The 22,687-nt window shown below is 47.5% G+C and overlaps 1 protein-coding gene across 2 annotated transcripts in view; it reads left to right on the top strand.

Annotated features, from left to right (window-relative positions):
• Positions 1-22,687, top strand: part of ric1 (RIC1 homolog, RAB6A GEF complex partner 1) — a 266,797-nt gene that overhangs the window by 77,369 nt on the left and 166,741 nt on the right. For both annotated transcript variants that reach the window (XM_070888453.1, XM_070888452.1), the window contains exon 3: positions 22,210-22,289. In XM_070888453.1, coding sequence (XP_070744554.1) covers positions 22,210-22,289 — 80 coding nt within the window. The remainder of the gene's footprint in view (positions 1-22,209; positions 22,290-22,687) is intronic.

The following is a 22,687-nucleotide window of genomic DNA, read 5'->3' as shown; positions in this document are numbered from 1 at the left end:
GAGGGAGGAGGAGGGGGGAGAGGAGGGAGGAGGAGGGCAGGGAGGAGGAGGGCGGGGAGAGGAGGAGGAGGAGGGAGGAGGAGGAGGAGGGGTGGAGGGAGGAGGAGGAGGAGGGGGGAAGGAGGAGGAGGAGGAGGAGAGGAGGGGAGGGGGGGAGAGGAGGAGGAGGGGTGGGGGAGAGGAGGGGTGGGGGAGAGGAGGGGTGGGGGAGAGGAGGGGTGGGGGAGAGGAGGGGTGGGGGAGAGGAGGGGGGGGGAGAGGAGGGGGGGAGAGGAGGAGGAAGGAGGGAGGGGGGGAGAGGAGGAGGAGGAAGGAGGGGGGGGGGGAGAGGAGGAGGAAGGAGGGGGGGGGAGAGGAGGAGGAAGGAGGGGGGGGGGAGAGGAGGAGGAAGGAGGGGGGGGGGGGAGAGGAGGAGGAAGGAGGGGGGGGGAGAGGAGGAGGAAGGAGGGGGGGGGGGAGAGGAGGAGGAAGGAGGGGGGGGGGAGAGGAGGAGGAAGGAGGGGGAGAGGAGAGGAGGAGGAAGGAGGGGGGGGAGAGGAGAGGAGGAGGAGGAGTGGGTGGGAGAGGAAGGGGGGGGAGAGGAGGGGAGGAAGGAGGAGGAGGGAGGGGGAGGAAGGAGGAGGAGGAGGGAGGGGGAGGAGGAGGAGGAGGAGGAGGGGGGGAGAGGAGGAGGAGGGGAGGAGAGAGAGGAGGAGGAGGAGGGGTGGGGGAGGAGGAGGGGTGGGGGAGAAGAGGGGGGGGAGAGGAGGAGGAGGGGGGGGAGAGGAGGAGGAGGGGGGGGGAGGAGGAGGAGGGGGGGAGGAGGAAGGGTGGAGGGGTGGGAGGGAGAAGGAGGAGCGGTGGAGGGAGGAGGAGGGGTGGAGGGAGGAGGAGGTGGAGGAGGGGTGGTGGAGGGAGGAGGAGGAGTGGAGGGGGGAGAGGAGGAGGAGGGGTGGGGGAGAGGAGGAGGAGGGGTGGGGAGGGGGGAGAGGAGGAGGAGGGGTGGGGAGGGGGGAGAGGTGGGGGAAGGGTGGGGGAGAGGAGGAGGGGGGAGAGGAGGAGGGGGAGAGGAGGAGGGGGAGAGGAGGAGGGGGAGAGGAGGAGGGGGAGAGGAGGGAGGGGGGAGAGAGGAGGGAGGGAGGGGGGAGAGGGAGGGAGGAGGGAGGGGGAAGAGAGGAGGGAGGGGGGAGAGAGGAGGAGGAGGGGGGGAGGAGGGAGGGGGGAGAGAGGAGGAGGAGGGGGGGAAGAGAGAGGACGAGGAGGGGGGGGAAGAGAGGAGGGGGGGAGAGGACGAGGAGGGGGGGGAAGAGAGGAGGGAGGAGGGGGAGGGGGGGAGAGAGGAGGGGGGAGGGGGGAGAGGAGGAGGGGGGAGGGGGGAGGGGGGAGAGGAGGAGAGGAGGAGGTGGGGGGGGGAGAGGAGGAGGGAGGGGGAGGGGGGAGAGGAGGAGGAGGGGTGGAGGGAGAGGAGGGGTGGAGGGGAGAGGAGGGGTGGAGGGAGGAGGAGGGGTGGGGGAGAGGGGGGGGAGAGGAGAGCGGAGGAGGAGGGGGGGAGAGGAGAGCGGAGGAGGAGGGGGGGAGAGGAGAGCGGAGGAGGAGGGGGGGGAGGAGAGCGGAGGAGGAGGGGAGGGGGAGGAGAGAGGAGGAGGAGGGGGGGGAGGAGAGAGGAGGAGGGGAGGTGTGTGGGAGGAGAGAGGAGGAGGAGGGGTGGGGGGGGAGAGAGGAGGAGGAGGAGGAGGGGTGGGGGAGGAGGAGGAGGGGTGGGGGGGGAGAGGAGGGGGGGAGAGGAGGAAGAGTGGGGGAGGAGGAGGAGGGGGGGGGAGGGTGGAGTAGGGGGGAGGAGGTGGGGAGAGGAGGAGGGGGAGGGGGAGAGGAGAGAGGGTGGGAGGGGGGAGGAAGGAAGTAGGAGATTGGGGGGGGGGGGGGGAGGAAGAGGAAGAAGGAGATTGCAGTGGAAGGTGGAGGGAGACTGAACGTGCCGGGCCCGAGCCTACGGGCAGGGCCCGTCCCCAGCACCAGATTTACAGGAAGGTGGCATTGGGTCGGGTCGGTGGTGGGAGGGAGGTCGGTTCGGTTGCGGGGAGGGACGAAGAGGGAGGTCAGGTCGGATCCAGTCCGGAGGCGGGGGGGGTGGAGTGGGTGTCGTGTCCGGGGGGAGGCGTGGGGGAGCGGGTGTCGGGGGTGGGGTGGGGAAGCGGGGGTGGAGGGGGGAGCGGGTGTCGGGCAGGAAGCGAAAGTCGAGTCGGGTCCGGAGAAGCAGGAGCTGGCCGTGGGAGGAGCCTTATTTACGCAGCCCCAGTGAGGCCATTGGGCCAGGGCTAGGGGCTGCGTGCTTCGGGCCCCTCCCACACAGTTTCGGGCGCCTGGAGCTACTGCACTTGCGTGCCCACTGTAGCGCGCATGTGCAGAGGTCCCGGCACTGTTTTCAGCGCAGGGACCCGGCTCCGTCCCCTACAGCTCCTGCTGCGCTGCGCCAAGGGCCAGAGGACCTGCAGGGAGGTGGAGAATCTGGAGGATTTTTTTAGGCGCACTTTGTGGCACGAAAAACGGGCGTCCAGGTCGGGACTGCGCCGTTCTAGGCGCGGCTCGAAACTTGGGCCCGTTGACTCCAAATGGGTGGAATGTAGCCTAGTGTATGATGCATGATGAAGTGTTAAATAACTGCCCACTGGAAGACAATATACTGTTGTCAATAAAAAAAAAATGTCATTGATATGATAGTGGTAAAGATACTATCCAGTGTAGCACCAATATCGTGCACCAAGGTCTCGGATATAATTCCTGATCTGTTCTTAGTTGGCTAATCTCCGTTGGGGTGCTGCAATTGGCCTGAATGCTCCTGTTCTCCTGTGATTCTTGCTGGAAAGTGTTTGTGTAGTGTATGTTTGGATGACAACCAAATTGGCTTGTTTACAATGCGCTCTACAGTTGAATAACTGATGTTCATTCTCTGTCAACGCTACACAGTGAGTGAACTTCAACAAAATATTGAAGATTCCTCGGAATCATGGAATCATACCCCATTTGTGAGTACCATTGGGGAAGAGGACGATTATCTTCTATCTGGTCAGGTTGCACATGGCATTGAATAAATGAGGCACAAGCCAATTCTTGGGAAAGGGGACCGAAGGTGCACAAATTGGATTCATCCATCCGTTGATCTAGTTTCTGCTGCACTTTCCGTGGGAAAATTGGAAAGAGAATTATTCCCAGGATGCATGCTTGTCTGGAGCAGATAGGTTCGAACTACATTGGCAAATGTCTGAAAGCATATTGCTTATGCTTATTCTATCCAGCTGGAGAAAGTAGTTACTCTATCGAGCTAGAGAAGGTAGTATATGTTCATCAGAAGTGATTGAGGAATAGCATGGAGTAGGATATCTCGTGCAATCAAGTCTGCTTCCAACAGTCCTATGTCCTATTTAATTTCTCCAAAAATCGTGCTGTCGCTGTGACGATGCTGGTTTTAAACTGGACAGCTGTTTCCAGAATACAGGCTTAAATATCTCGTGCACCTATCCTGCTTCCCTGCACCCACGGTGAAAGAATTGCCAAAAACAAAAAATTGTATATGAAAAAGATCTTTATTCCAATTACAGGTTAAAAACAGATCGCTGTGTTTAGTTTACTTCAAAGGGGGTTGCTAGTCTTTGTTCTTGGAACATAACTGAATTAGTATGAAGTGTAGTGCTGCTTTGCAGGTGTCGTGAGACTCTTAAATTATTAGCCATTCAATTAGAATTGGGAATTGCTTATATAAATTTCATCCCCACAACATCAGGCTCAAATGTGGTTTTGTTCTTTGTGCTGAAACTAGCTAACTGGTATGTTTGGAAGTAGCCATGGTTTTCCCTAAAGTAATCCATTGTAATTTTTTTTGACAATGTGTTTTAAAATTCACCTGCTTTGTACTTTCAAAGAAATGAGGCAGGTTCTGTCTGCATTTTCTTTAGTTTTTCCTGGACTCTGAATCTTATTCAAAATTAAAAAAAACTCGGAGGGCATTTGGCGTACCTTTTACTCTATACCTGAGGGATATGGCGTTCTATTACCAAGAGCTACGAAGAGATTGAGCGGTTACTATTGCAATTGCCAGTATTCTGCTTTCATTTTCTTTCTCCAAGGGACTGTTCTTTCTGCCCAGAGGATTAATGAGAACTCTGAGCAGTTTATCAACCTTAGTTGCAAAGTATTCTTCTATTAATCCAATGGACCATATTGTATAACTTTAACTGATTTTTGTAAGCAATTTTTTAAATTTGCTGAACCACTATTCTGGATTTGTCTTCCTTTTTTGTGGACAAGTCATAGCTTGGACGATTGTTCACATTGTCGGGTGGATGCCAGTGTTGTAGCTGCACTAGAGCAGCATAGCTAGTTCTGAAGCCATTCTAGACCACAGGTCTTCAGCACCAGAGAAGGCAGGATAGTGTTGGGATCCATAGCCTTTGCTGTGTCCAATGCCCTCAGCTGTTTTTCAGTATTATGTGGAGTGAATTGAATTGGCTGAAGACTGGCATCTGTGATAGTGGAGACCTCAGGAGGAGGGTGAGCAGGATCATCCACTCAGCATTTCTGGCCGAAGGTGGCTGCAAACACTTCAGCCTCATCTTTTGCACTCGCATGCTGGGTTCCACCATCATTATTTTGAATTTGTTCATGGGATGTGGGCGTCTCGGGCAAGACCAGCATTTATTGCCCATCCCTAATTGCCCTTGAGAAGATGGTGGTGAGCCGCCTTCTTGAACTGCTGCTGCCCGTGTGGTGAAGATACTCCCACAGTGCTGTTATGGAGGGAGTTCAAGCATTTTGATCCAGTGATGATGAAGGAATGGCGATATACTTGCAAGTCAGGATGGTGTGTGACTTGGAGCGGAATTTGGAGATGGTGGTGTTCCCATGTACATGCTGCCCTTGTTCTTCTAGGTGGTAGAGGTCGCAGGTTTGGGAGGTGCTGCCGAAGAAGCCTTGGCGAGATGCTGAAGTGCATCTTGTAGATGGTACACACTGCAGCCATGGTGTGCCGGTTGTGGAAGTACTGGCCATAAGGTCACCGGTCTGGGCAGCCAAAGCGGAGCCAATTTCCCCCAACATAAAGACCGAGTATGCATGGTCAATTTCAGCAGGAAAGACCCTGATCACCTCAGACTTACTGGTACCAACTCGACTAGTTGGCATGAAAAGGAGGGTATAAAGATAGACGGATTCAGACAGTCCATAGCGAGGACCTAGGAGTAACACTCGGCAGAAGTAGGCACCAGGGAAGAGACCCTTGATGGAACAGTGTTGGGCCATAGCGAGGACCTTGGAGCAACACTCGGCAAAAGTAGGCACCAGGGAAGAGACCCTTGACGGAACAATGTTAGGACGGACTGATCATCCGGGAACCTATTGGGTAACTATAAAGTATAATTGGTGAGTCTTGTACTACTTCTGTATTAAACGAACATTGTCTGGTGTGTCATTTGGTATTTAACTCAAGAACCGTTGCAGGCAACTACTAGTCACATGATGAGCGAAATTGCTGTTCGAGCAACATGGTGATGGAGGGAGTGAATGTTTAAGGTGGTGGATGGGGTGTCAATCAAGCGGGCTGCTTTGTCCTGGATGGAGTCGAACTTCTTGTGGTGTTGGAGCTTCATTCATCCAGACAAGTAGAGAGTATTCCAGCACACTCCTGACTTGTGCTTTGCAGATGGTGAAAAGGCTTTGGGGATTCGGGAGGTGAGACACTTGCTGCAGAATACCCAGCCTCTGTCCTGTTCTTGTTGCCACAGTATTTGTGGTTGGTCCAGTTAAGTTTTTGGTCAATGGTGACTGCCAGGATGTTGATGGTGGGGGATTCACCGATGGTAATGCCATTGAATGTCATAGGGCAGGGCTAGACTCTCACTTGTTGGAGATAGCCATTGCCTGGCACTTGTATGGCGCGAATGTTACTTGCCACTTGCCACCCCAAGCCTGAATGTCGCCCAGGTCTTGCTGCATGCGGTCATGGACTATCCATTATCTGAGGTGTTGCGAATGGAACTGAACACTGCAATCATCAGCGAACGTCCCCACTTCTGACCTTATGATGGAGGAAAGGTCATTGAAGCAGCAGCTGAAGATGATTGGGCCTAGGACACTGCTCTGAGGAACTCCTGCAGCGATGTCCTGGGTCTGTGATGATTGACCTCCAACCATCACAGTCATCTTTCTTTGTGCTAGGTATGACTCCAGCCAGTGGAGAGTTTTCTCCCTGATTCCCATTGACTTCAGTTTTGCGGGGGCTCCTTGATGCCACACTCGGTCAAATGCTGCCTTGATGTCAAGAGCAGACACTCTCACCTCACCTCTGGAATTCAGCTCCTTTGTCCATGTCTGGAGCCGAGTGGTCCTGGTGGAACCCAAACTGAGCATCGGTGAGCAGGTTATTGGTAAGTGCTTGTTAGCACTGTCGACAACACTTTCCATCTCTTTGCTGATTGTACGTATACTGAGGGGGTGGTAATTGGCCAGATTGGATTTGTCCTGCTTTTTGTGGACAGATATACTTGGGCAGTTTTCCACATTGTCAGGTAGATGCCAGTGTTGCAACTGTACTGGAACAGCTTGGCTAGAGGCACGGCTAGTTCGGGAGTGCAAGTCTTCAGCACAACAGCCGGGATTTTGTCAGGTCCCATAGCCTTTGCTTTATCCAGTGCGCTCAGCCGTTTCTTGATATCACGTGGAGTGAATCAAGTTGGCTGAAGACTGGCTTCTGTGCTGGTGGGGACCTCGGGGAGGCCGATGTGCATCATCCACTCGACACTTCTGGCTGAAGATGGTTGTTAACACTTCCGCCTTGTCTTTTGCACTCGCGTGCTGGGTACCCCAGCATTGAGGATGGGGATATTCATGGAGCAATCTCCTCCGATTAGTTGTTTAATTGTCCACCATCATTCACAACTGGATGTGGAAGGACATAGAAACATAGAAAATAGGTGCAGGAGTAGGCCATTCGGCCCTTCGAGCCTGCACCGCCATTCAATGGCTGAACATGCAACTTCAGTACCCCATTCCTGCTTTCTCGCCATGCCCCTTGATCCCCCTAGTAGTAAGGACTATTCTAACTCCTTTTTGAATATATTTAGTGAATTGGCCTCAACAACTTTCTGTGGTAGAGAATTCCACAGGTTCACCACTCTCTGGGTGAAGAAGTTTCTCCTCATCTCGGTCCTAAATGGCTTACCCCTTATCCTTAGACTGTGACACCTGATTCTGGACTTCCCCAACATCTAACCTGTCTAAACCCGTCAGAATTTTAAACGTTTCTATGAGATCCCCTCTCATTCTTCTGAACTCCAATGAATACAAGCCCAGTTGATCCAGCCTTTCTTGATATGTCAGTCCCGCCATCCCGGGAATCAGTCTGGTGAACCTTCGCTGCACTCCCTCAATAGCAAGAATGTCCTTCCTCAAGTTAGGAGACCAAAACTGTACACAATACTCCAGGTGTGGCCTCGCCAAAGCCCTGTACAACTGTAGTAACACCTCCCTGCCCCTGTACTCAAATCCCCTCGCTATGAAGGCCAACATGCCATTTGCTTTCTTAACCGCCTGCTGTACCTGCATGCCAATCTTCAATGATTGATGTACCATGACACCCAGGTCTCGTTGCACCTCCCCTTTTCCTAATCTGTCACCATTCAGATAATAGTCTGTCTCTCTGTTTTTACCACCAAAGTGGATAACCTCACATTTATCCACATTATACTTCATCTGCCATGCATTTGCACACTCACCTAACCTATCCAAGTCGCTCTGCAGCCTCACAGCATCCTCCTCGCAGCTCACACTGCCACCCAACTTAGTGTCATCCGCAAATTTGGAGATACTACATTTAATCCCCTCGTCTAAATCATTAATGTACAATGTAAACAGCTGGGGCCCCAGCACAGAACCTTGTGGTACCCCACTAGTCGCTGCCTGCCATTCTGAAAAGTACCCATTTACTCCTACTCTTTGCTTCCTGTCTGACAACCAGTTCTCAATCCACGTCAGCACACTACCCCCAATCCCATGTGCTTTAACTTTGCACATTAATCTCTTGTGTGGGATCTTGTCGAAAGCCTTCTCAAAGTCCAAATACACCACATCAACTGGTTCTTCCTTGTCCACTCTACTGGAAACATCCTCAAAAAATTCCAGAAGATTTGTCAAGCATGATTTCCCTTTCACAAATCCATGCTGACTTGGACCTATCATATCACCTCTTTCCAAATGCACTGCTATGACATCCTTAATAATTGATTCCATCATTTTACCCACTACCGATGTCAGGCTGACCGGTCTATAATTCCCTGTTTTCTCTCCCTTCTTTTTTTTAAAAAGTGGGGGTTACATTGGCTACCCTCCACTCCATATCGGAACTGCAGAGCTTTAATCTGATCCTTGATTAGGATCGCTTAACCCTGTCTGTGGCATGCTACTTCCGCTTTTTAGCATGCAGGTAGTCCTGTGTTGCAGCTTCCCCAGGTTGGCACCTCATTTTTAGGTACGCCTGGTGCTGCTCCTAGCATACTCTTCTACACTCCTCATTGAACCAGGGTTGGTCATCAGGCTAATGGTAGTGAGGGATATGCCAGACCATGAGGTTAGATTGTGGTGGAATATAATTCTTCTGCTGATGGCCCACAGCACCTCATGGATGCCCAGTTTTGAGCTGCTAGATCTGTTCTGAATCTATCCCATTTGGCACGGTAGTAGTGCCACACACCACGATGGAGGGTGTCCTCCGTGTGAGGGCGGGACTTCGTCTCCACAAGGACTGTGCGGTGATCACTGCTACTAATGCTGTCATGGACAGATGCATCTGCGACAGGTAGATTGGTGGGGACGAGGTTGAGTAGGTTTTCCCCTCATTTGGTTCTCTCTCCATCTGCCACAGGCCCAATCTGGCAGCTGTATCCTTTAGGACTCTGCAGCTCGGTCAGAAGTGGTGCTGCCGAGCCATTGTTGGTGATGGACATTGAAGTTATCCACCCAGAGTACATTCTGTGCCCTTGCCCCCCTCAGTGCTTCTTCCAAGTGGTGTTCAACATGGAGGAGTACTGGGGGTCCATAGTCAATGTTGAGAGCTCCCAGGGCCACTCCCTCCTGGCTGTGCACCACTGTGCTGTCACCCTTGGTGGGTCTGTCCTGCCAGTGGAACAGGACATACCTAGGGATAGTGATTGAGGAGTCTAGGACATTGGCTGAAAAGTCTGATTCTGTGAGTATGACCAAGTCAGGCTGTTGCTTGACTAGTCTGTGGGACAGCTTTCCCAATTTTGGCACAAGTCCTCAGATGTTGGTGAGGAGGACTTTGCAGGGTTGACTGGGCTGGGTGTGCCGTTGGATGGGGATGTTCATGGAGCCGCCTCCTTCGGTTTGTTGCTTAATTGTTTACCACAACTGGATGTGGCACAACTGCAGAGATTTGATCTGCTCCGTTGGTTGTGGGATTGTTTAACTCTGTCTATAGCATGCAGCTTCTACTGTTCAACAGGCATGTAGTCCTGTGTTGTAGCTTCACTAGGATAGCATCTCATTTTCAAGTATGTCTGCTGTTGCTTATGGCATGCTCTTCACTCCATTGAGCCAGGGTTGGTTGTCTGGCTTGATAGTGATAGAGGAGTGAGGGATTGTGGTGGAATACAAATCTGTTGCTGATGACCTTTTGCCTTATGGTTACCCAGTTTTGAGCTGCTAGATCTATTAATGTATATCATATAGCCACATGACACAATGGAAGATGTCCTCAGTGTGAAGATGGGACTTTGTCTCAACGAGTGCGGTGGTCACTCCTACCATTGTTGTCATGGACAGATGCATCTGTTACAAATGGATTGGTGAGGACCAATAGGTTATTTTCTTGTCTTGGCTCTCTCGCCACCTGCAAGTCCAGTGTAGCAGCAATGTCCTTTAGGACTCGGTGGTGGTACTACCGGGTCACTCTTAGGGATGCACATTAATGTCTTCCCACCCAGAGTGGGACAGCAGATTTTTAAAAGAAATCAGTGAACCAGTTAGGTTTTTACAACAATTCAATAGCTTCATGGTCATTTTTACTGCTGCAATTTTTTTTCATTTCCAGATTTTGTATTTTTTTTAAATTGAATTCAAATTCTCAAACACAAATTTGTTCTCTAGGTTATTTGTCCAGGCCTCTGGTTTACTACTCCAGTAACATAGGGCTCAAGTTTTGGCCTGAGTTGCTCCTATTTTTTTGGAGCAACTAGTTTAGAATGGAGCATCTTAGAAATTGGAATTCTCTGCATTTAGTTTGCTCCAGTTTTAGTGAGTTAGAATAGTTTCATTTTACAAGAGTATTTTTTTCAAAAGGGGGCTTGTCCAGCCACTTACGCCTGTTTTGCAAGTTTAGGCAGCGCAAACTTACTCCAAGCTAACTTAGAATGGAGTAAGTGTAGATTTTTGTACGCTCAGAAACACTTCAGAAATTAGGTGCAGGGAACGAGAGATATGGGGGGGGAGGGAAGTTAGTGATTTCAGGAATTTTACAAGCATTTAACACTTCACTTCTACAAATAAAGAGCCATCATGAATAATAAATGATAAATAAAGCAAATAAAAAAATACATTTAATTTTCCTACCTGTCTGAAGCAGCAGCAGCAGGCTCCGAGCTGCGAAGAAGAGTTAGGCCGTTCGGCCAGGGGATAGGGGCGGCATGAGGCGACGTCAGAACGGACCGCGGCAACAGCAGGCTCCGAGTCGAAGAAGAGTTGGGCTGTTCGGCCAGGGGATAGGGGAGGTGTACAAAGCACTGGGAGGGAGAGCCAGCCAGCCAGCAAGTTTAAAAGTTACATTTATACTTCAGGTAAGGGTGCTGCATTATCAACACCACGGATTATGCAATGGTTCTCCATCAATTCACTGCATAGGAGAGAATTGATTAGAGCTCACAGCCCCAGGAACATCATAGCCCGTAGGCTGATGGGCTAGAGACCTTACCCATGTCGGCAATATCGAGCCAGGCGCTCGTACCTGGACATGAGTGAGGATGATTGTGTCAAAAGGCTGCGTTTCCGCAGAGAAGTTATCGTTGAGATCTGATATGCTGCGAGCAGATTTACAGCCGAGAAGCAGAACGCCGACTGCCTTGTCTGTTGAAGTGAAGGTTGCAGCTGCACTTTTCTTCTATACCTCCGGATTGTTTCAAGCTACATCTCTAAACGTGCAATACATGCCTGTATTTACCAGGTCATGGCTGCACTGTATGCGTGGAGGAATTACTTCAAGTTCCCAATGACCGCACAAGCAATGCATGACAGGGCTGTGGGCTTCTCCAAGATTGCTGGCTTGCCAAAGGTACAGGACTGCATTGATTGTACCCACATCGCCTTGCGAGCACCTGTGAAGGATTCCGAGCAGTACAGGAATAGAAAAGGTTTCCACTCCATTAATGTGCAGCTCGTGTGTAATGACAAGCAGCGCATCACGTCAGTCGATGCGAGGTACCCTGGCAGCACCCATGATGCGTTCATCCGACGCGACAGCGTTATATCTGACATGTTTGAGCAGCAACCAGAAGGACAGAGCTGGCGACTGGGAGACAAAGGGTACAGCCTCGCCACCTGGCACATGACGCCCCTACGCATAACACAGACGGAAGCTGACTATCAGTACAACATGTCGCACATTGCGATGCGCAGCATCATAGAGAGGACCATTGGCATCTTGAAACAGCGTGTCCGATGCCTGGACCATTCCGGAGGCCACTTGCAATACTCTCCTCAGATTGTCGGTCAGTTCACTGTTGTGTGCTGTATGCTGCATAACTTAGCCATCATGAGGCAGCAGGAGCTGGTAGTGGAACCAGAAGACCCACATGAGGGGAGAGTGCCTGATAGTAATTTGGAAGAACAGGATGAGGATGATGACGATGATCAGGAAAGCATGCAAGTGCCTTATGCCGGAGCACGAGGGCGGTCCATCGTGCTCCTTTAACGATTGCTCGAGCCATGCGCCAGCAGCTCATCCGTGAACGCTTCAATTACTGATGCCTGAGGGCTCTGCGACAAGTGTTGAGCATGGACATGTTTATTTTTTGGAGTTGTTCCTACATTGTGTTGTGTTAATGGAACATGATTCAGTTTCAATGAAAAAATATTTTATTGAAAAATTAATGTTAAAGTAATAAAATATTTGTATCAAACTTTACTTTTCAATATGTCTCTAAGATCACTTATAAACTTGTAAAGTTACAAAACAATTTTGATGTGAAAAATCTTACACTCAAGATCACTTAAACTTCAAGATCACTTTTTAGGTGCAAAATTAAGTAAGTTACAAAATGTGAGCATTTACACTACAGATCACTTTAAAAACCCTAAGATCACTTATAAGTTGTAAAGTTACAAAACAATTTCAATTTGAAAAACGTTACTACAGTTACATCAAGAATAAGAACAAAAGCTGCAAAGAAAGGCTGCAACCATCTGTCATCCATAAGTCTCTGAATGTTCACTTCTTCATGGGGGTGTCATTTGATTGGCCGGGCTGTGTGCCCTTATTGCAGCAGCTACCTCACCCAGGCCCTCCCTGATGGCCTGTACCGTCACTTGCACTCCCTCGGACATTCCCCCTCTCATTTCCCGTGTCATTACTGCTATTTTCCCGTCAGTACCGTTACCTCTTCACCCACTGCACTGATGCTGCCGATGAGTGATTGGGTAAGCACATTGGTCTCCACACCTAATGCCACAACCTGAGCCGCATCTGTTGCATGCTGCATCTCAGGAGAGCGTGTTTCCAATCTCCTTCTCCTCTGCCTGGGTCTGCTTCGCGGCACCACTCCGCTGGGACGGTGGGGCAGTGGGTGTAAACTGTTGCATTACACCAGCAGCACCACTGGGACCCGCAACGTCGGAATCTGTGAAACCATGGAAGGTGGAACCAAAACATATGCAAGGGTTTGAAACACTGATGTCCGCTAATGTGGGCTTATAAATATTAAGTTCAAAATATTAAGACTGAAGACATTTCAGTCAGCGCCTGCAGCCACTCTTGGTCTGTATCGTCCGCATCTGGTTCTTCTGGTTGTTCTTCTGGATCTTCAGGATTGGCATCATCATTATCTGCAAAATATATCAAAGGTCAAATGTTTAACAGCAAGGGAAGGGGGCAGGATGGGTGGCATGAGTACTCACACATAGCAGGCCAGGCAGCCGGTTGATTTGAAGGGCCATGATGCATTTTCAGGACTTGCCCCCTCCCTCGCGTGTGGGCCCAGCTTGTGCTGTACTGATTGCTTTTCTCCATGTACGACGCATCATAGCAGCTACCCTTTGTTCCAAGGGTGTCAGTGGATGCAGATTTGGCATGTCTCCTCCTGTCCGAGTTGCTTCCCTTTTGTTGTGGGACAATTTCTTCTGCAAAAATTAAAATATAATTTTTTAGAGTGTGTCTTTCTGCAGGGTGGGACATATACAGATGGTCATATTTACAATTAAGATTCCATTGAAAAATGAAAATGTTACTTACATTAACTACTTGATGTAAGATCGTGCCATTTCTTTTTACACTGGCTTCCAGATCTCCTGGTATGCACCACTGCGCAGTAATCTTCTGCAACTTGGTTCCAGCGTTTCTTCATTTCTTTAGGGGACACTTTTGTGCACCTCTGTTGCTGGTATCCAGCTCCTGCCATCTCTGCTCAGTGACGTTTACTAATATCTCCACTTCCTCATGCAAGAAATTCTTTGTTCTTGGTGGACGTTGTTCCATTGCTGTATTGAATTGACACTCTTATTTTTCAAAGCACAGTCCTTATTTTGCATGCACCGATGCAGCACTTGTTCTGGAAGTTTAGCAGCAACAAGCAGCACACACTGATTTCAGCAGGTGATTTCTTCAACAGTGCTGCTAAAAGCACTCCTTCATGCAGAAAAAAAATCACATTCACTCAAGCCTTTCCACAGCTCCACAAAACAAAACAGCACTGCTCCTCATTTACCTTTAAAAATGGGCAAGTGCCAACGTTTGTCTCCCACTGCGCATGCGTGCACGCTCCAACGCGCATGCACAGGGCTGCCGGCACTAAATGTGCTGCTGTGAGCTAGCCCCGACGCCCCCTGCCGGCGGATCTTCGGCGCCACGCTTTGGCCCCGCAGCTGCTGGTACGCCATGCTGACCTGGAACGGGCCCAAAAAACATCGCAGAATACCGAGGTAGGCTTTCGGCGCACTTTTTGTTCGAGGAAACAGGCGTGCCTCTCGGTGGTGTGCCGTTCTAAAGGAGGGCCGAAACTTGAGCCCCATAACCACTACGCTATTAGGGTGTAGAAATGGAAACCAACTAAGAGATCGCCAAGACCATAATAATCTTCAAGTGTAAAAGAAAGACTTGCAAGTGTGGTCAATCATTGGGTTTGTCTTTCCAAAAATCTTCAGAGTGAGGGGACCTATAGACTTATTGCATTGGAATCCATTTGTAGTGCTCACTGCTTGCGTTCAAGTCCATTTAGTCTTCAATTTCTTAATGTCAAAGCTGTATTTGTACCTGCTTGTAGTGCTCACTACAAATACTGCTCAAAACTTTGTTTATTCCCCGTATTTTTTATGTCCTGGGCTTTTGCACTAGCAAAAGGATAGTGTGACTGAACACCTTGAACATTTTCAACTGATCAGAGAGCCAGCATGGATTTGCAAAGCATAGGTCATGCCTGACTAATTGAATAGTTTGAAAGGTGACTGAAATAGTGGACAGGGGAATGTCTATGAATGTTGGTTGTATGGACTTCCAGAAGGCATTTGATAAAGTCCCTCATAAGAGACTATTGGCTAAAGTTGAAACGGATGAAATTGAAAGCAAATTATTGACTTGGTTAAGAAATTGGCTGAGTTCCAGGAGACAGAGTTAGGATAATGGGCAGGTACTCTAAAGCCAGGGTGTGACTAGTGATGTCCCGCAAGGAATCTGTGTTGGGGCCTCAGCTATTCACAATATTTATGAATGCCTTAGATGATGGGATAAGTTTGCTGAGGAAGCAAAGACAGGTCGGATTGTAAACTGTAGATGGAAGCATAAAATGACAGAGATGTTAATAGATTAAGTGAATGGGCAAAACTGTGGCAAATGGATTTCAATGCTGGCAACTGTGAGGTCATCCACCTTCGATCTAAAAAGGAGAAATCATAGTACTTTCTATATGGTGAAAAGTTAGAAACCGTGGAGGTCCAAAGAGACTTAGCTATCCATGTGCATAGATCATTAAAATGTCATGAACAAATACAGAAAATAACCAAAAAGGCTAATGGAATGTTGAGCTTTTTATCGAAAGGACAAGAACACAAGGTGGTAGAAGGTATGCTACAGCTATACAAAGAAAGCTCTGGTTAGCTAACTAGGACTTTGTATAGCTGCAGCATAACTTTTACCACCTTGTGTTCAGTTCTAGGCACCACACCGTAGGAAGGATATATTGACCTTGGAGGGAATGCAGTGTAGATTTACTAGAATGATAACTGGACTCCAAGGGTTAAATTACTAGGAGAGAATACACAAGCTTAGGGTTGTATACTCTGGAAATTTAGATGGTTATGGGGTGATTTGATCAAAATTTTCAAGATATTAAGAACTGATAGGCCAGATAGAACCTGTTCCTGTTGGTAGGGGCATCTAGGACGAGGGGACATATCCTAAAAATTAGAGCCGACCTTTGAGGAGTGAAGTTAGGAAACACTTCTACATGCAAAGGGTGGTAGAAGTTTGGAACTCTCTTCTGCAACTGCAGTTGATGCTCGGTCAATTAATTTTAAATCTGAGATCGATAGATTTTAGTTAACCAAACGTATTCAGGGATATGGGACAAAGGCGGGTACTTCCACTGCCTTTTTGAAGCTTGCTGTCTTTGGATTTGTTATCTTGGCAGTGGGAGCTATCTTTGGAGCCTGAGGCAATTTTCACCAAGTCCGTTTTGCCCTATTTCCCTTGCTTTTGTAATGCAGGGGATTCTGATGACTGCTTTGAAGGGCTTTTCACTTACTCATACACCTACATCGCTACAGATCTCTCGGTGCCAGCATCCATTCCGGAGTGGTCATTTCAGTCTTCTAAAATGGGGTTCTCAAGAATGCTCAGGTGTACATACATTACCTTCTTCACATCCATTGCAATCTTTGTCCATCCCAGCCAGCAGCAACATCCTCACCATGGTTATACCCGTGGCTACTTGGAGGTTTGACAGTGAATTATACAGCTGAGATCGAGCCCAGTATTCACCAACCTGGGCTCAGACAGAACCACTTTAAGGGCCGAGGTTATTGTCCACAAAACCATTAGCCAAGATGGCGATGACCAAACTCCAAAACATTGAAACTTGTCAGCGAGCTGGAGAGCCACCAGCCAACCTCTACACTTTCCTTTAGGAATTGGATGTCAATTTTGTACTTTGTTTATACATAGTAACAAACTGGGCCTTTACATCATCTTGTGTTTTGGCTCCTGTTTGTCACCTTGAATAGTGGGGTGTTTCCTAAATCAGTAGCAGAAGCAGCAATGTTTTGTTTTTGCTACCAAACTCTGGTGATGGAAGTGAAGTCTGCCCTTTTCTTGGTGATACCACTGTCGTGCAGTGCAATTTGAAAAGTTTCCCCAGCAGGAGGGTGAAACAAAAAGTATGTTGAGCTATTCTGCATTAGACGAGATGTAAAGTTGGGGGCACGAGGGTAGACTATTCCATCATGATTCAGATCTTTAGAAGTGATATTCTGAACTTTAGGACATTAAGACTAATGTATGGTAATGTGTTTGCCTGAAGGGAACAATAAACATATAGGGACTGATTTTCTTGCCCCCCCCCCCCCGCCACTCTGCCCCAGCACTGTACAGTAGCAGTGTGTTGCACCTGTCCAGTTTCAGGAACATTGTCGATGTCTTGTCCAGGGCTTTTGCCATGAGCCAGGGATTTTTCTGAAGCTGACCTATCCCAGGCAGTGTGTGGTGCTAGCAAAAGCGGTGAAAAATTGAGTGTAGCTCTAGGATTCACTGAAAACCTCCAGTCTGGAAGAGGAGGCTCTTGACACAAGCGTAATACCAACTTTTTGTGGTGTTCCTCTGCCTAGGCACGCCACAGAAAATGAGGTGTGAGTACCTGGAACAACCCCCTCCATCTCATTGCATGGGTTTCATTGGGCCCACACTAGGTTTAGGCATACACCCAAATCGTAGGGAAACCTGTTATAATGGCCTAGAAATTCCGGTTGGCTGCTTCCCACGAGCGATCAGGTAAAAAAGTTTTAAAAGATGCGCACTTGCCTGAAGCTGCTGTGCCCACAAGGGATCCCGGTCCTGAGGCCTCCACTGACTGCACGTCGGAGCGCGTGCACGTCAGGACGTCCATAGGGTTGGAGCTGCAGTCACATGGCTCTGGGCAGCCAATCGAGATAAAGTATATACCGTATATACTCGCGTATCATGCGACTTTTGAAGACCTAAATTGTAACCTAAATTTGGGGGGTTGCATGATACGTGAGATACAAAATTTGCGGGTGTGAAGTGCTGGCCAAGATTAGGCTGTTAGGCTGTTAAGCAGACCGTATCCACGCTGAATCTCGGCAGGTATCTCCTGGGCTGGATTGCAGCCTCTATTGTCACTTGTACTGTATCTTTGCTGTGGTCTAGAGATCGCCACCCACAACTCCCTCTGAAGTTTGCTGCATTATTAGAGGCTCCATCTATCTCAGCCCATGCTTCTTTTACCCGCAAACACAGTAGAGGCTGTGGCTGAACGACGCTAGTCAAGCCAGCTGGAATGATTCGCGAACAGCTTTCACAACAGAATCCACTCGATGTTTCATGATTCGGTTGTTAAGGTTAGGGTACTTGTTAAACTTGTTTGAAAGCCTAGCCTAGTGGCATCTGGTATCTCAAAAAAGTGACTCGCATGATACATGAGATATATGATAAAATCATGTTTTGGGGACGAAAATTTAGGGGTCGCATGATACGTGAGATCGTAGGATACGCGAGTATATACGGTACTCATTCATCATAATGGGAAGTTCGTAAGTTGGAGTTCCCATTATTATGATTGAGAAACCCCCCCCTAAACACCCAAAACACAAATTTAAAAAATAGAAAAAAGATGACACATTTTTATTAATTTAAATTAATTATTTATGTATTGTAAAAAATATATATTTTTCCAATTTAAATTTTTTTTTAAATTATGGTTTAAAATAAACTTACCGTAGTGGGGAGGGTTTTTTAACAATAAATTGTGTTTTTTTAAATTTTATTTTGTTTTTGTGTATTTTAAACGTACACCTGTAAAAGTAGGCTATGTGCCTGCTTTTATCAGGCGCAAGAGTTTTCAGGACATTCGCTGGGCAAGATATGGGTAAATCCAGCAATCATGCCCATGCGAATGTCCTGGCTCCTGAGGTGCGGAGGACCTGGGAGGCTGGAATTTCTGGGCCAATAGGTCCCCTCCCTTTTTTTCCTGACCTTTATGCTCCGATAGGGCACGCATCCCCAACCAGGGCAAAGGTCAGAAAAATCGGCCCCAATAACAACACCCCAGATTATCAACAGCTAAATTTTACTTGAATTTCACAACTTTTGATAAAATAGACTAAAGATAAACTGTGTTCATTCATACCATGTGTAGGCTAATGAATAATTGACCCACCAATTGTTTCCACCTCCTACCCCCTCCTTCTAGGAACATCTTTCCAGGAGTGTGCATCCACCTTCAATACAATGCCCACATGGTCATTCTGCATGTGTGAGCCTTGAAGGTGAATGTGATCAAGTTATTCAATGTTGGGGCATTACTGCTGAGCCCAATGCTGTCTTTACTCAGCATCTGCACATGCACTTTTTCAGCAGAGGTCCTTTAGGAGCAGGAATTCTGGCCAAATAGTGTTTCTTGCATAACTCGGACACTGCAGTCAATGGAAGCCCCTTTGTTGCTGCCCCAGCTAAGATCAGTTATCTCAGCACATACTAGGAACCCACTTGATATTCATGAGGTTAAAGCATAAACCTATAATGTACAGCAATAAAATATTTGCTGGAAACGATTGCTATAAATAGTTGGAGGGAGCCCTCACTTTAGCATCTATTTACAACCTCATGGGTACATGATTTTAGTTCAGTACTTGTGCTCCCACGAGCCACACCAAATGTGGGTTTCAGAGTTGGCTCTCGTGTGTCCTGGCACAGCTGTGTTTTTAATAGGCAGTGAGTGTTTTTGCCTGCCCTGGAAGTCAATCCAGAGGCACTTGAGCTAGGAAGAATCTGTACTATTTGACTGCAAGTTTTTTGCTTGAGGTTTAGAAATGTGCTTTTAAATGAATGTCAGTAAAAGTCGTGTTTTTTTCATATAAACTTGTCCGTATTTTAAGCAAAACAGGAAATTTGTATTTAGCATATTCCACTTAAAATTTGCATGGTGTATATATGTATTGTGCAATGATCTTTACAAAGTTGGAATTTTTCAACATTAAGCTAGCTTATATAGGAGCTTTTGGTTGCTAAAAATGTATATAAATATGAAACTAGTTTCACCAAAAATTTGACTCCAATGAACTCTTCCTGAGTCAATACTGTTTGCTGTACATAGTACATTTGAAGTCAATATATGGAGAAATGTGTATCTCCATCATCATCATCATAGGCAGTCCCTCGAAACGAGGATGACTTGCTTCCACGCCAAAAAAGGATAAGTCCACAGGTGTTCCAATGAAGGACCTAAAATTCCAGGTCCTGAACTACATCCTGAAGGGTGGAAGATGCCAGTGAGTGGATTTTTTTTTAACGTGGGGTGGCTGTTGCACACCAGCCACCCCACTGGCTTGACAGCTAGGTCTTGGTCCAGTGGCGAGGATTAACCAAGGAGACCTGCTCTGCTGCACAGACCTAGCGCGCGCACACATCACAGTGTGGGCTGGACCGTGCTGTCCCTGGCCCTGAACTCACGCCTCCCCTGGGCCCCGATCACATCCCTCCACAGTCTCTCGCTTCTACTTCGCCCGGACCTCGCCGCTCCTGCTGTAGCTGCCCATGCTCCAATCACCGACCTGGACCTTGATGACATCACTCTTCGCTGCCATCGCAGCTCATGCTGCTCCCTGAGGTGGCATGCCTCCACGCTGCTTCCAGGGCCTCCGCAAGCCGCTCCTTTTATGGCCCCGACCTGCCGCTGGTGTTCTCCCGCAGGTCGTGTATCTAGGGATGCAGTGTATGCCACCTTTAACACATTGGGTCTTAGCCCACGCTGTAGGTTATGAGCCCTCTTGGTATGCAAGTCACCTGAAACTTTGCTCTTATTTGTGCATGAAGAACAGAGTTCACATTCCAGTAAGTGTTACATATTCTGGCCAAACGGCAACTCTGATGCAATACCAGCTGTACAATAGCATTCCCTGGTAAACCCATGACCTGTGATATACCATGCTCTGTTAAAGGCTCCTAAAGCTAAATACTGTCTACTTTTATACTAATTCAAGAATAAAATGTGTCTACAGATTTAGTTCATGAAAACCTGTTGGTTAATAATTGTTTACACAACGCTGGGTTTGGTATCCTGGCAACTATACTGAGGAACCAGACGAATCCCTAACACCCACGCTAGGAGCAATCTACGTTTACCTTCCAGCATATGTCTAGGAGTGGGTGGGGCCTGCATCGGCTTGACCTAGCGGTTCTTACACTAACCAGTTCAAATTAAATTTAAGTTTCAATTCAACCCTCAATTATGATACCTGCAGGCTACTGAGTGAATTCATCAATGCTTTCTTGGCGAATCACCAAGGAAGATGTCACATGGCTGTTTATTGGTTACAAAAATCACAGCTACAATTCGGTGTATCATTATAAATCAGCATTAATGGACACGCGAGTATTAATTATAGCAGTGATCAGAGTGCAAGATGGAGCTGGTTAAAGCCTGAGACAGCTGACAAGTTAACAACTTTGACAGCTGATTTATTGGATAGATTATTGTCCAGATATGTGTGGTTAGCTCTGTTTCAACACTAGCACGACCTCATTTTTATGAGCAGCGTGGTTGAGTCAGTGTCATTGCTTCCCTGGGACAATGGTGATGGTTTCTAGAGTGGCGAGTCAGTGTGCCGCCTTTTGGCACTGGGTTTATCCATTCCACTTGAATCTTCAGTTCTGACTGAGCTCCCCTTGTGCACGAGTGACGATATATGAGCTGGCTTCCCCCTCTCCTAGATCTAAGCCTACTCGCAATTAAGTGGCACTCGGCTTTGTCTGTGACAGGCTGGTGTAGCCACAATTTAGTTTCTAACTTCTGATACTCTGTCCTTAAATGTACTAGTAAGGCTACCTCTTACACCTACCAGATAAAGATTCTTACAGAAGAATAGAGAAAATAAAGGTGGTCATCTGATTAAGAAAGACTTTTTTTACAAATAAAAACTCTGCCTGAGTGAGCAATGTGCCAGAAGGGCTCGCTCTTTGTTGTGTCAATCATCACCAACAAGTCAATGCTGAAGTATTGTTCTTGCAATCCCCCTTACCTTGCAGCCTTGCAATTAACAGAGCCCCACACAAATGAGGGGTAGTGACCAATTTACAATTCACTAAGTGCTTCTTCCTTGGACTTAAGCCAGGTATAATAACTTTGCGAATGAATTACTTAAAAGCCTGTATTAACTATTTTACTTCCCAGCAGTTCAACAGCTTAACTCTATATTGTATGGGTACCTTCAGTCAGTCGACAGCAAATTTCCCTTGCGAATCTTGAATGCAACCCTTTGGGCAAATTTACCAAACACTGTTCCTACATGTTAGTGAATTTGGAATTTTTCATTACTTTGCCATGACAATTGCAATCGCGTGAATACAGTTTTTTTTTAATATCCAAGTTATTTTCAAAATTAGCAATGTCTAATGGGAGAAAATCAAGTTTTTTTAATAATCTAAAAGTATTATGCGGTAAGGATTATAAAGCAAAAGCTGAACCTATCCTACTTCAAGTACAGCTGATAAGCACCTAAAAGAAAACTTTTTGTACTAAATGGGATTTGGCATCTTGCATTGAGAATGTATCAGTAAAAGGTAATCAAAATAAAACCTGAATTCATAAATTTGTAAAAAGACAAGCTAATTTGTTGAATGTCTTTTGCCCTTGAGTTATTGAAATATGCAAAAATGCTTCTATGCTACTGGAAAAAATGACCACCATAGTGAGGTTTTTACTAAGTATTATAATTTTGATTTTCTGTTTCTTTCAGACTGCAAATGGATACATCTTGCTCTTTGACATTGTGTATTCAGGACAAGAGAAATGCTTATATGAACCGGTGTATCCCAAGTGAGTCATTACTTTTAATTTTGAAATGGCAGTGATGTTCAGTTGACATTGTTGCATGGTGTTGATCACATAGGATCATCTATGTCTTTAGCACTGCAAGTTTAATTGTAGAAACTCCATGGAGAGTATGTTTTGCAAAGAATCACAGGCTCACAACCAAATCCCCTCTTTCTCCTCCACCCATAAAATGATTAGAATGTTACAACATAGAAACAGGCCAATTGGCCCATCACATCAAGTCTGTGCTTGTGTTTTTCACCTTCTGTGCCACTTAGTTTAATCCCACTCTCCAGCTTGCTCCCCATACCTTTTAATGTACAGATTGAATTCAGTGAATCTGATCATAACTGCTCTTGCTGTGAAATAAAGCAGCTTATCAATTTGTATCTGGCCTCATC

Source organism: Pristiophorus japonicus, chromosome 1 (genome assembly GCF_044704955.1).
Source record: "Pristiophorus japonicus isolate sPriJap1 chromosome 1, sPriJap1.hap1, whole genome shotgun sequence".
NCBI lineage: Eukaryota > Metazoa > Chordata > Chondrichthyes > Pristiophoridae > Pristiophorus > Pristiophorus japonicus.
The sequence above is the reverse complement of the archived record's forward strand: the minus strand, read 5'-3'. Positions and strand labels throughout refer to the sequence as shown.